We start from the raw sequence: 15706 nt of genomic DNA on the forward strand, positions 1-15706 counted from the left end.
ACAAATAAATCATCTCCGTTCAGAATCGTTTTTCGTATACAATGATACCTGTCATTGCATTCATATTTAACACATCCATTATAATGACTTGCTCTCCATCTCTACTATACAGCATAGCGATACCCACTTGCTCACTTTTTTTATTTTTATTTGCTGGCTGGCATGACCGTAATACATAATATTTTGTTTTTATATCTATTAATTTAAAGAACTTCTTCTATTTTTTTGCAGTATCACATATATTTAAAAATTTTAAATACATAAATTAAATACTCTTTGTTAATAAATGCATAACTTAAAAACGGGTTAACCGATTGGGCTCCGTTTTCTTTAGTAGTTAGTAATAGTCCGAATAAGGATTTTACGAAAGAAAAATTGGAAAAATTATCTAGAAAATTGAAAAATTTGGAAAAAAACTAAGTGCTTGGTTAATAGTATTTTGGTATTTTGGTATGAACTTGATACAAATGTATTTACATACGAGTAGTGTATTTATGAATACAATACTTTGAACAAATGTTCTCTCAAAACAATATTTGTAGACAGCTATAAAAAATAAAAAAAATATGGGCAAAACAACGTATGTCGGGTCAAGTAATATGGTATAAATTATAAATTTTTTTAGATTTTATTTACTTAAGTTAATAACAAATTTCCAATACTTTTCAAAATAATAAGGAAAATTATGAAGAAATGGGAATATTTACGAAACGCATCACCAATTTTTGACAAAATTGATTTCTTTTTTTGTTAATATTTAACATTCATCATGATGATTGCAAAAAAAAATTAAATGTTTATAGTCTGGTCATTTAGACGTGAAAAAAATTTAAAAAACATCATTATCTATATACAACATTTACATCATTCATATATTATAAATAATAAGTGTTTAATTTACATCACTTTGGAAACTGTATATTATTAACTTAAAAAAAATAGTATAATAATTTATTAGATAACATTTTATGTGAAACAGTGATTAAAAATTAAATTTAAATAAAATAAGCTAAATTAGATAAATATATTTTATACAAGTTGAACTATGTAGCAGTATTTTCTATATACCTAGGTAATCTTTAGCCATCATTTAAAAATGTAATACAGTCCATTTAATATACGATATCAGACTACATCACCATAAGTAATTCAAATAATAGATTTGCTAAAAAAATTAATTTTTGTTTTTTTTGGTATTATTTATTGTTAAATAGTATTATTTTTTTTAAATCTAATGTTTAGTTTTAGGCATTATAGTAAAATACCAAGAAATAACTTGAAAATAAATGTTTTAACACATTTCCAAAATGATAAAACTACACCAAATACAATACCTATACATTAAGATAATTGCGTTAAATATGTTAATTATAGGTAGCAATTAAACATCGTGTACAATTACAATTTAATATTTAATTCTTGAAACGCATCCTTAATAAATGGTAACATTGTCTCACTTGTTGGTCGAATAAGAATTTCAGAAACCTGTAAAAAAATAGTAAATACTTATCATAAGTTATAATTAACCAGTAGTAAATTATTCAAATACACATAAAAACGTCAACATTTTCTTTGTACACACGCAAGTGTATGAAATCGTTATAAGTTATGATTATCTTCAATTTTTTTCATTTTCAATCATATTATGTTACAATTAATATAGGTTTATTACGTTAACGTATTGCGGTGTAGCCAAAGCATATACAATTGCATCAGCTATGTTTGAGGGCTTCAGTTTTAGTACATCGACCATATCATCAGCCATTTCGGTATCCACTAATCCCGGACTGATACTCTGAAAATTACAAATAAATATAATTTAAAATATTTGATGTCTATAATTAAATATTATTATAATAATTCAATATATGTATATTGTATATCGTATATTTAAAAATAAACAAATTACAGTGACTCTGATTGGCAACATTTGTAAGGCCAGAAGTTCTCGTAAACTTTCAGTTATTGAAACGCTACTGAACTTGGTCGCACTATAGACAGACATGTTGGCCATTAACGTTGGTGGATAATGACCGATATCACTGGAACCAAATTTAATAATATTAAGAGTATAAAATTAATAATAAATAAAAATATTAAAATATAGTATACATAAATGTGTAGGCATTAAAAAAAAAAATAAGCGGCCACTTATTGAAGTAAATAAATAATACTAACACTATGCCTGCCGTAATTCAATTTTAGAGTTCGGACGAGAACGGTATAATCAATGTGGTATGGTCGTTGGCGATGAATTTTGATTTTCAGAGCGGATGCATTATTAATACAATAACATTAAAAAAAAAAAACGTTGAGAGTCTAATCCTTTTTCATTACTAACAACAGCCTTAAGTGAGATGCATAAATCTAACGTACATAAATTAAAATCGATAAATAATTATGATATAATAACGATTGCTTGAATATTAAAATAAATAGGTATACCTAACGATAATAATATTAATAATTAATAATTTACAATAACAGGAAAGTGCCATCACTTATGCGTGGATGGGTAACCTTAATACTTTAAATGATTATTAATGTCATCGTATAGTGGACTGAACTTTGGCTGCAGTCACGATAATAATAATAATTGTGGATAGGCTTTAACGCCAAAAAATACTATTGAAGAATTGGTACTTATCTCAAAAAATACACATCGAATATTAAAGTGTTGCAAATCTATAATATACGCGTTTACTAGTTCACTGTTTAGAATTAGGTATCTGCCAACTGGCAACCTAGCTATATGTTTAAGCCGTAATCTGTACTAATATTACGGTATTCAATACAAAAATAAATGTTGTACATTAATTTAGAACAAGCAATGGCGAGAGGTTTCAAATTCCTAAAAATATAATTTTATAAAAAAAAAATTTAAAAAATGATTTAAGTCATTTTCGTTTAAAAATTCAATTTTGCCAAAATTTGAACTTCAAACATTTATAAAAAAATGTCAAGTGTATTTTTGATTTATTATAATTCTAGTAAGAAAAACCTATGGAAAGAATCTTATTTTAAATTTTCAAGTTTTTTGATCAAACATGAACATTTTCAATTATTTATTATGTCCATAATATGTTGCCTAGTATAAATATTTGTTCAACATTTCAAGACTTCTATGCTGTTTCTAAATTACAAAAAACAGCAAAATCGATTTTCTAAAAAAAAATATGGTATTGCGTACCTACTTAAATATTCCCGTTTTTTTGGAATTTTTTAGTTTCACTAATTATTAAGAATACAATTACATTTATTACATTTAACTCTCTGAGGCCTAAAGTACCAAATATATACAAATTTCAATTATATAATACCACCCACAAAGTTAATTATTATACCATTTTTACTGCTCTAAAAAAAATGATAATAAACACAAAAAAAAACATTTATCTAATTGTAAAACCAACAGGTATAATTCATCACTTTGCTTAGAATTTAAAAGAAAAAGAGTTTCTCACCTATTTATATTTATTATATGACCATTGATTTTCAACTCTTTCATGATATTCACGGCTTCTTTACTGCAAATGCTCGGTCCTAACACGTTAGTGTCAAACATCAGTTTCCAGTCTTGTGGATTTCCTGACAAGTATAAAATATAAGTATTTGAAAAATCGTAATAATAAGTAATAACTAATGAACTATATGTAGAAAATTGGCTTAGGCACTTATTAACGTCTATATGGTTTATGCGTATTTATGTAAATAAAACCTTAAATATAAATATACTTTTTAAATAATTTATTTGTAAAAGTATAAAATTTTACTGTAACACTACTAATACTAAATTATTAATAAAGTATATACGTATAATTCAGGGGTGCATTTAGAAAATATGCGTCTCGGGGCAACGTATTTTTGGCGCCCCTACCCCCCCTGACCAAAAAAAAAATGATAATACATGCAAATTTATTAAATATAATTAAACGTTTTTTGGAAGTATAAATGTAATACCTTTCCCTCAAATAGTCTTTTTCAGTTTTTAACATTTTTTGCGAGCTTGTTTAGCAACAAAAATATTAATAACATTGTTATAATTAAGTTTTTTTGTAATGTCATTTTCAATATTTAGGATTGCCAACGCATTTAATCTTTCCTCTTTTATATTTGATCTTAGGTATCATTTAACTCTTTTTAAAGCTGAAAAAGACCGTTCAGTGGAACCTGCAGTTACTACATGGTGTACATAAAAACATTCTTAATGCAATAACAATGTAGGGATACATTTCAGAAAAATCATTATTTTTAATAAATACAAGCATTTGCTGAATATTTTTTGGCTTTTCATCAACTTTGAGGTTCTTCATATTTGATTTTTAGAATACACAATAAACACAGATAATATGGTACCGGGTAGGACGCGGGGGTAACGATTATCCATCTACGACTTACGTAATACGTTATCAATGTTCTCGTCATCCCGTACCTAAAGGCTAACATTACGTTAGAACAAATTACAAAATTATAAATTTTTAATACAAAATACAATGTGTATTGTGTATAGTGTATACTGTAAAGATATTATTATTTTATATTATTATAATTTTTAATAAATATATAGGTACAAAAACTGCCGCTCTTATAAATTTGCCACCGGGGGCAATTGCCCCATTTGCCCCCCTACGTTATATTAGTTTAAAATGGTTGGTTCCTTGATTGCCGTCCGACAATCTTCATTTTATCGCATGTAATAAATAAATAAAATAAATAATATAATGAACGTACCTACCTATGTTATGAAAACAAAAGCATATAGCAAAGTTATAATATAATAATTGCCTATAACATATTTGTATTGATGTACACAGTGATCTTCATAAATCTTGTATTAAATTTAATACACAATAGTAATTATTATAGGGCTCGGATTTATATGTATTTATGCTATCAAAATATGTATCTTACTAATATGATTTATTTATTAATATTTAATTATATAATATATCCATATTATGAGTTTCTAATGAAACAAATTATATTTTAAATAGTAAAATTAAAAAAGGTATTAAAAATTATAAAATATAAATAAAAAGAGGTAGAAAAAAAAATAAAAATTTAATTATCTTGATTTCAATTTATAATAACATGCATTTTTAAATTTTCAAATTCAAAAGATCTTCGATTTGGTCGTGAAATGCCTTATACCGACTAAATGATCTTTCGACTTCCACTGATGTCATTGGACAGTATTGCATTTTGACTATATCTGAAGGAGTAAGTTATATCGACCGTTGATTAAGTTCAATAATTAGTATTATTTTGTTACTATTTTATACTTATACTTTTGGAAACATGGGAAATTGTCTGTATTGAAAAATACAATCGTATATAATTATAGTAAATCGTAAATGAACAAATTATCGAAATATGTAGGAAAAATTTGGAATTATTGAGAAATATGTAAAAACATGTATTTATGGCACAAAATATATAAAATAAAATATAGTTCATTTCATTGGGAATCCCTTAAAACAAATTTATCACCCACCTAAATTAATTTATCAAGTTACAGTAAAAATATGTAATTAAGATGGCCAAAAAATGTAGCATAAAATAAAATATATTATGTAATAAGAAAAATTTAAAATTATGTTAACGTGTAAAATTAAAATAAAATTATAAATATTTTTTGAATAATATACAATTATTTTTTTTTTTCATTTTCTAATCAATTTAATTTATAAAAACAAAAAATATAAAGCTATTTTCACAACCATGCGAACGCAAAAGTACTGACACTATTAAAAATTCGTAAATTTATTTTGTTTTATAATTGTTGAATATAAAATATAATCTAAAATCATTAATGTATAGTTATCGAACAGAAACAAATAAGATAAACTATAATCAAGTTATTAATATTTAACTAATACTTTCATATACTTATTTCCCATATACATTATACACTTATAATTTTTACAAGTACTATTATCGAAATATCTACTAAACCACTGAAATTGACAAAATTTACGAAATATGTAAACAAAAAGCAGAAATTTTATAAATAATGTTAAAATATGTATTTATGACGAAATATGTTAAAACATGTAAAATAAAATATGTTTTATTTTATTGCAAATCACGTGAAATGAATTTATCATTTCCAATACTTAATTTATCATGTTTTAGTAAAAATATGTATTTACATACAAATCCCAGCCCTAATAATAAACGACGACCACTGTATTTATGTAAATAATATATGCTTATTAAAAAGTTCATTTTGCAATTAAAATTAAAAATGTAATAAATTTTTAACTATTATACCTACAAATTATTTTGTGATTTTTATGAATTTTAACGTAAATTTTTTTTAAATGTCAAACCCTTATAAAAAACGTGATTATTTAATTTTAATATTATTAAATTACTATACACATTATTATATTGTTAAATTGTCAAGCTTTTTAATTTGGCCATTTCAATTGTACCAACAATTAAAAAAATATACTTAAAATTAAACTGCCTATAAATTAGTTAAAAATAGAATAAATATTTCAATAATTTCATTATAAATATCAAATTATAATTTAAGTTGTAGGTAGTGGACTATTTCAAGTTATAACAAATAATACTTTTTTAATAGTAACAAATTTTTAAAAACCATTAGAGGATAAATTATTTTTATGCGTTTGAATATCTAATGTGAATTTACCCTTCTTTTTTTAATTGCAATAAGAAAAACTTATATAGAATTTTGTACACAATTTTCAAACCTTAGATATTACAATTAAAAATTTTAGTAATGTATCACAGGATTTTATTTTATTTTCAAATTTTCGTGATTTTGATGAAAATAACTTTAACTTTTAATTTTTTAAGATTTTTTACTCTTACATTAGTAACTACTATAGTAAATATCAAGAAAACGAATAAAATATCTTACAAATTATATAATGTCTAGAAAATTATACTATAAATATTTGATGAATAATTCAAGTCTATAGTAAGACATTTGAGAATTAAAACAAAAAACAAAAAATTTCCTAATTAGAAAATTGTCTACCAAGAGTAGCAACTAGATCCGATTTTCTGTCAGAAACCACCCTCAATCAAAATCATTTTTTCTATTACTATAGGTACAAATAATAAAAAAAAATCACATTGTAAAATGTATACATTCATTACCTAATAAAATTATGTAGCTAAGTCGTAATTGTATAATTTAATTACATGGATACTTACCTAAAACGTCACAATTTTTCCAAACTCCAGCGTTGTTTACTAATACGTCAACCGATTTCAACGTACTTTTTACCCAACTGAAAGCTTCTCGAATGTTTCGTTCCGAACACAAATCGACTCTGTAATAATGAAATTCACCTGGTTTACCAGTCAATGTTTCTCGTAATTCCTGCAATATTCGAAAATTAAATTACCCTAATCATGTAAATTAAAAGCGTTTAAAATCTGCAGTAATAATCGAAAATTATTGGCGAAGGTGTACTATACTATACTATCTTATGAAGTTACCAATTGATAAATCTACAATTTATTATCTAAATAAAACTGAATGAATAGTGTGTAGGATGGCCCTTAAAAAAAAATATTTAATTTTTTTTCGTGGCACCCCCTCCCCCCATTTTTTACAAACAACCAAAAAAAATAAGAACTGTAAAATTTGGAATTAATCGTTTGATTTTAAGCCGTGCCCCGGGTCACTTGAAATTAAGTAGTTTTGTTATTTTTTACGAAAAAATCTAAAAATTGTGCTATCTTCTTTTTTTCAATAAAAATACATTAAATAACAAACATCGAGTTGTAAATTTTATGAAGATTTCAAAAATGTCACTTTTGACACTATGACACATCTACCCAATACACAATTATTATGATCTTGTATACCTACTAAGTTGAAGCTTTACACAGAATTGTTTCAGAGGGAAAATTATCTATCAGTCCTTTAAAATTCAATACATTCACAAATACTATCCTATCTAAGGAGTAAAAAATGTCCATAGAGTGAAGTCAATCCGACATTTTTTATGTATCTCAAGAAAGAAGGGCCCATATACAATTGTTTGCACCTGGGTCTTTGACACTCTAGTTACGGCACTGCATCTGTAATGTACTTGTTGAAATCAGTAAATTAATTTAATCTCGACTTCAAGAGTACAATAGTCAATAATACACGTTAAATACCCGGTTAAAAATAGAATAGTACGAAAAAAAGCATTTATATAAACAAATCGTTAAAACATGCATTTGTATGCCCTAACCCATGAAATATGCAAAAATATGCAAACTAAGATTTGGTATTTGGACTATAAATAAATCAAAACAAATTTTGGATGTATCCATTTTATTCTACGATGTAGCAAAAAAACATGCAAATGCAAGTGCTATCAGCAAAAACAAGCATTAACAATCGCAGCAATATGTATGTTGTATTAAATTAACAAATTTGGTGATATTGCGTGTTGCAGTGAAATATTACATACATATAAAATAAATATAATATTGCACAGTGGGTGTGTATGCGATTGCCAAGTAATGTACGTATTATTTAATATAAAATTATACTACTTGCTTATATATTATTGCAATTGCTTTAACAAAATATATTACACCCAAGAGATATACAATTTTTACCTAAACATGTTTAAATACTTAGATACATAATTCATGTTTAAACCAATATATGTCTATCATAGCTTATACTAAGTACCTATTTATTAACTTTTTTTTATTGTTTATTTCGACAACGATACTATACACGAACATTTTTTTTTATAAATTTAGTCTATAAACGTTGCCGTAATGTCCACGCTGGGCGCTAATGGTTTAATATCATTTATTTATAATTTATAATATGTTTATTAATATATTATATTGGTTGAATAGTTATTGAGTATATACATTATTATAATATATTTTGGGTTGTAATAATTAATAATAATAATTCACAGGGACGGATTGGGATAAAAATTCGGCCCGGGAAACCTGTACCTATGCCGGCCCTTTTTGAAAATAAATATACTCAAATTTAGTTACACAAATATATTTATAACTAATTAATACATTAATTCTTTAGTTAATGTAGTAATAACTATAAATTAACAACTGAAGTATTTAATTCTTAAAAGTTAGCCATTTATATAAATAAAAGCATAAGCCTTGTTTTATATCAATTACCAAGCCATGTAATATGCATTTTAGGCAATATTTAACAAGGCATTTCATAACTAGGGTAAATAATTTAAATAAGTTTAAGCAAATAGAATTTATTTAGTTAGAAACAACACTAAATTAATAAGGATCAATAAATTTAATTTTTAATATAGACTAGTTTTATAGACTTACCAGTTTTACTAATTTTATCTGTTATTTCAGTTTTATTTATCTTAAATATATCAGTTTATTTAGGACATTTTGCACTAGATTCTAAAAAAAGTTTTTTGTTTTTGGCTCGTGCTTTTTCAACACCTCCTTTATGTTTTGAATCACTCATATTTAAAATTAAAATAAATATTTACGATTACGAAATACAAAATAATGTTGACTGTTCAGTGTTAATATAAAAAGTATATTATAAGACTCATGACAAGTATAATACAATTATACGATCATGACGACATGACGTTATCGTGTTATCTTTCGGAATATTTCACATAATCTATTATAGTCAAACTATTTTTAACTTATACGGTCTAATATTACCGTATAAGGACTATGTTCAAACTGCGATCAAAGATGGTATTATCCATAGTCATTGATTCAACACTGTAACAGTGTAACAGTGCTTACATGTTACAACTGATAAAATTCAAATCAGTCAACGAATAAACAATAAAATATGATAATCATACAGTCTAGCAATCTACACATGGTTTAAAATTTAAATTTATAGTAATTATTATTATTACAATCTCTTATTCTGAAAAAAGAAAGTACGACACAGTTGCCCGGCCCACCGGGAAAACTCCCGGCGTCCCGCCGGCCCAATCCGTGCCTAATAATTCATTATTTATTATTTATACAATATTATTATTATTATTATTTCTATTGAATATTGTTTATGTTTATTCATTGTTAATGGTCAGAAACTATTTATTTTCTTTGAAAAAAAATCGTATTTCAATAGTGTATGTAGTATATAGATGCATAATTATGTATAAGATGATTTTTATATCATTTAACACTCGTTAATCGTTATATAAAAAAGTATTGACTTTTCAAAATTTTAGATACATGATGCTTTTCTATAACTGTATAAAATTTAAATTTTTTAATCTTTATATTAATGGGTAAAACATAAACAACTTTTGATTTTCAAATAGTAACCTATCGTGAAAATGTCATAATTTAATAAAGTTATTTCTTTTATGAATTTTACCTCAAGCCTGTTTTCTCTCCTGGCAAAACCAACGACGATCATCCCGCTGTCAACCAGTCGCCTACACGTAGCTGCTCCGATCCCAGACGACGCACCCGTAACCACGGCGACTTTTCCTACCCATTTATCCATTTTTGTTGAAATTGTATTTCAGCACTCCTCTATCACCGTGCGTCCACCGCATAAACTGATCGCTATTATAGTAATAAAATATTAGTGAGGCATTAATAATGCTAGTATAAATTGGTCGGGAGAACCTTGTTTCGATATAAGTTATCCAGAAAAGGTTTTTTTATCCTTATGGATAAGCTTTCCGTAGCTGGGGGTCAGAGCACTGTGTATGAGGGGGGTTTTATCATTAATAAGACACGTTTGGTTTATAGATCTATATGATAATTATTATAGAGTAGAACCTCGATTAACCGCCTGTCTCGGGACCAGAGCTTTGACGGATAATCGAAAAGACGGTTAAGCGAGCAACACAATTTTTTTAAACATACATACATATTATTTATTATTATTTTTTAGTAATTATGATAAACTTAAAATATTTGCACACAAAGAGACTAAAAACGCGAACGGTCAAGCGAACGAACACACGTGTAATATAAAACTAACTGACTTTACAAAAACAAAATGCGATCACTATATCGAAATTATCTGTTTTTATCTCACCCATAAAAAATATATATATATACCTATCGCGTATCTAGTAGATATTGCCGGAAAGTTTCGGATTATTTACTGCAACGCCCAAGTAGTCCGTGCAAATGTGGCCTGACGGTTAATCGAGGTTCTACTGTAGGTATTTAAAATAATACTTAACTGTTTTGGAAGATGCGGCTGTTAATACGTGTGTTGTTGGGTTCGCTCGTGTTGATGGTTAGTGTCAAACTGTCTGCCGTGTGTCATTTTAATTATATTAAGTAATAATCTGAATACGTAATAAGTGTCGAGTGGGTATATTTGGTATAAGTCAATCATACAGCGTGTTTATGGGATAATGTATATTATAGTGGGTAACAAATGTTACACTGGTTATAGATTCGTCTACCTATGCCTGACTCGGTAGTCGGTACTCGCAAAACAAAATAATGTTTAGTCACTCTGTAGTTCAAGCGTTCTATTATCAAATAGGTACGTCGTATCTACGCACTACATGTACGAGTGTTCGAAGAATTCCGTCGATTTCGATAATAATAAGTACATTGGTGGGATTATATTACATACCACCTACCAATGCTCACGAAAACAGTGAATAATCTCATCTACTCTTTAAACTAAACTATGCGTTTAGGTATTGTCGAGTATCTATTTATGAAACATATTGTAATCGCTTAATTAAATGTTTGTGGTAATTGTGTACAATAATAATAATATACGTAGGAAACTCAGCTACCGTAGCTAGTATAATGCCAATAATATATATTTTTACAATCTTTGTGAATATTTACTATCATTCATCAACCTAGGTTGGTAGCAACAAATTAAAGTTTGAAATACAACAATTCTTGTATTCATGCCATATAATTCAGAATTGTGTTGAGATTAAAACTTGGTTTTTTTATTTATTTATTTTTATCAAATCCGTTTAATACAAATTATGGACTATTTAATATATGTGTAAGAATAATATTTACTTTTTAGTATTAAGTACAGTGGCGGATTAGGGGGCAGGCTAAAAGGCTATAGCCTAGGGCGGCATTTTTTTAGAATTAAGGGTTATTATTGACTTATGAGGAATATATTTTTTTTTATATATTTGTTATATAAACACGAATAAAAATAATTTTAAAAAGTTATAACATATTAATATGTACATTGTATAATGCGTACCGAATAGGCTTTAGTAAGAATATTACAATTATTATTACAATTTGAAAATATTTCATGTGTAATAAAATAATTACAGTTAGTTACTAGTTATTATTAATAAATATAATAATATGACGAAAATAGAGGTGACGATACTGAGCTCAATGGGAAGGACAACTTTAGAATCAATACATTTATGGTTATTCTTGATGCACTAGGAAATGAATTATTAAAACGACGCCAGGCGTATAATTCATTCTGTGAACCATTTTTTTTCTTAACAAGATTGTTTGAACTTAATCCGTGGGAAATAAAACAAAAATCAAACAACCTCTGGAAAATATACCAAACTGATTTTGACCGTGAAGATTTGCAAACCGAGTTATTACATTTAAAATAACATTTGATTATTAAATTTGGTCCAGAAACACTGTCTCCTTTAAAGTTAATACAATTTATTTATGAAAATGAACTTAAAATAGTTTATCCAAATGTTGAAATAGTTTTGAGAATTTTTGTTAGTACACCAGCAACTAATTGTTCGGCTGAAAGGTCATTTTCGTGCCTCAAAAGGATAAAAAATTACCAAAGATCGACAATGAGCCAACAAAGATTAAATGCTTTAGCAATATTGTGCATTGAAAACCAAATTACAGCAAATATAGAATACGAAGACATCATAAAATCCTTCGCAAAGCAAAAAAGCAGACGCAAAATATTGATATAATGTTTTAATTTATTTTAATAAATAACAATTATTTGTATAAATTATCTTCTTTGTAATTGTAAAAAAGAAAGTTTTCATTTAATTTAATTTTAATAAATGTTTTCAAAGATTTTATACCAATTATTTTTAAATATTATTTATAGGTATATATGATAGCTATGTTTATGTGTTCAATGTTTTATTTTTAGAAGTTTTCTATTTTAAAGATTTAATATAGTTAATTTTTTTTTGATAAAAAATTGAATACAATTTGAAGAGAAGGGTATAGACCAAATATTTTTGGTTCCTTAGTATAGCAATAGGGGGGGGGGGCAGAGTGATTAAGCCTAGGGGTGTTAAAACGCTAAATCCGCCACTGATTAAGTACTCGTATTTAGGTTTTTAAAATAAGTTATGGCCAGCATGCAGGTAAATTAAATCGTGTATATGTGGAATTAACTTTAATGAATATTAGAGCTTTTTATGAAATAAATATTTATTTTCTGGGTGGTTTTTATAGTTTTATTAAAAGAAAACCACTACTTACCTACAACTTTTTATTATGAAAATATAATGAACTTCCATAATTAATTTAAGCTCATAGTTCATAAACAATATAAAACATGCTTTAAAATGTTAATTTTAGCTCATATTTAAAATATATATTATTAATTACTTATAAAACACTCATTTCTTAGGTTAGTTTCATGAAACCCTTACGATTAGATTAAGTAACTGATTTTCAATTGCCATAACTAACGTCCGTAAAATTCATTTAAGCTCATACTTAATAAACTCTATAAAACACGCTTTCCTATGTCAATTTTAACGCATATTTAAAATTTTTATTATTAATTACTTATAAAACACCGTATTCATAAGTAAGTATCCTACCATTTTATATTTCATAATGAACTTCCATAATTCATTTAAGCTCATAGTTCATAAACAATATAAAACATGCTTTAAAATGTTAATTTTAGCTCATATTTAAAATATATATTATTAATTACTTATAAAACACTCATTTCTTAGGTTAGTTTCATGAAACCCTTACGATTAGATTAAGTAACTGATTTTCAATTGCCATAACTAACGTCCGTAAAATTCATTTAAGCTCATACTTAATAAACTCTATAAAACACGCTTTCCTATGTCAATTTTAACACATATTTAAAATTTTTATTATTAATTACTTATAAAACACCGTATTCATAAGTAAGTATCCTACCATTTTATATTTTCATATATGATTTTAGTCATAGTACTATAGTTATTTTATTTTTTTAATTACTACGAACCATAATAATTTGTGACGATCCAAATTAACGTCATTTTCACCCTATAATTTCGGTCTTAGGGTTGATAAAAATTTTCCAACGGTAAAATATGAGTAAGAATACCATTCCGAACATTTAAAAAAAAAAATCAAGTCGATATGTGCAATATTAAAGAAAATAGGTTTTCATTGATTTTTATTGAAGTCCAGCTAGGCACTTACGCATAGCTGTGAATACGTTGTTTTTTAACTCTGCGCACAAAATGTAGTAGAAAAACTGTATTTCTCAACAAAACTCTATACAATTATATTTTTCTGATAGATAATATCACACTGAATCTTTATATATACTAAACTTACCTTAACTTCAAATATTTTCGCAGAAATCACATTTTGAACGTAAATATTTGACATATTTTCATCGTTTTAGAGGGTTATTTTTTGTTTGACCATAAGCCTATCAAACTTTTATTTCTTACCTAAACTTTATGAAGTTGTATTTTTCTGATAGACCAGGTCATGACGGTTAAGAAAATATAACTTTTGTCATAGTACGAAAGATATTTTTTTTCTAAATTACTTCGAAAAAATGTATATTGTGATAATCCAAAATATCGTAATTACAGTGGTTTCTATTTTGAACATAAGTCTATTTACCCTTTAATTTTTACCCAAACTATGAAATTATATTTTTCTGATAGACCATTTTATGACGAATAAATACATATGATTTTTGTTCTCATTTTTTGAACATAATAAAACAGTAGATTTTACAAATATCCCATAGGGATAAAAACTCGCTCTAAAAACTTAAATATTTTTCCCAAGTCTATGATGTTATTTTTTCCTGATAGATCGAATTAGAACGAAAATTATTATGTGCAATGGTGTGAAAATTACGATATTTTGGTTGGTCTTAAAAAATATTTTTTCGTTGTAATTCGAAAAATAAAATAAATATAGTACAATGACGAATTTTATATTATTTTTCCGTCATAATTATTGGTCTATCAGAAAATCTTTATCCAATCTTTTTTGATAATTTAATAATCAGCTAAATTATCGGAAATAGGGAATTCCCAACAACCAGTGTTGGGATTAGATAACTAATAATTTATCTAGTTAAAGATAAAAATAAAGATAGTTATACTAAAATTTATCTAGATAAAGATACAAATTAATATATTTTTATCTAGATAAATATCAGATAATTTCATGTTTAATTTTACAAATATTTAGTGACAGGTATTAATTAAAAAAATATACATATCTAATTAAAAAAACACATTAAAAATAAACATAAAATAAAATAGTTTATTTTTTATATAAATTTTATAAGAACATGTTATAAAAGTAATTCTCTGACTTGATAAATAAATAATAATAGTACAAAAAATAATAATAAATGTCTATATTTTTGTTTTAACTTATTTAAAACATTTTGAAAATAAACAAAATAAAATAGTTTATTTTTTAAATAAACTTCACAAGAATATATTATAAAAGTCATTCTCTGACTTGATAAATAAATAATAATAGTACAAAAAAAACTAATATTTGAAAA

General features: G+C 25.7%; 1 protein-coding gene across 1 annotated transcript; it reads right to left on the minus strand.

Moving 5' to 3' along the window:
• Window positions 1–842: 842 nt before the first annotated feature.
• On the minus strand, window positions 843–11294 carry LOC132927418 (farnesol dehydrogenase-like). The gene is made up of 7 exons (XM_060991939.1): window positions 11169–11294; window positions 10343–10536; window positions 7192–7360; window positions 3465–3588; window positions 1910–2042; window positions 1673–1795; window positions 843–1485 (listed from the first exon to the last, which is right to left on the minus strand). Exons 2-7 carry the CDS (start codon window positions 10472–10474, stop codon window positions 1399–1401), a joined length of 768 nt encoding a protein of 255 aa, XP_060847922.1. The 5' UTR covers window positions 10475–10536; window positions 11169–11294; the 3' UTR covers window positions 843–1398.
• Window positions 11295–15706: the final 4412 nt, after the last annotated feature.

Source organism: Rhopalosiphum padi, chromosome 3 (genome assembly GCF_020882245.1).
Source record: "Rhopalosiphum padi isolate XX-2018 chromosome 3, ASM2088224v1, whole genome shotgun sequence".
NCBI lineage: Eukaryota > Metazoa > Arthropoda > Insecta > Hemiptera > Aphididae > Rhopalosiphum > Rhopalosiphum padi.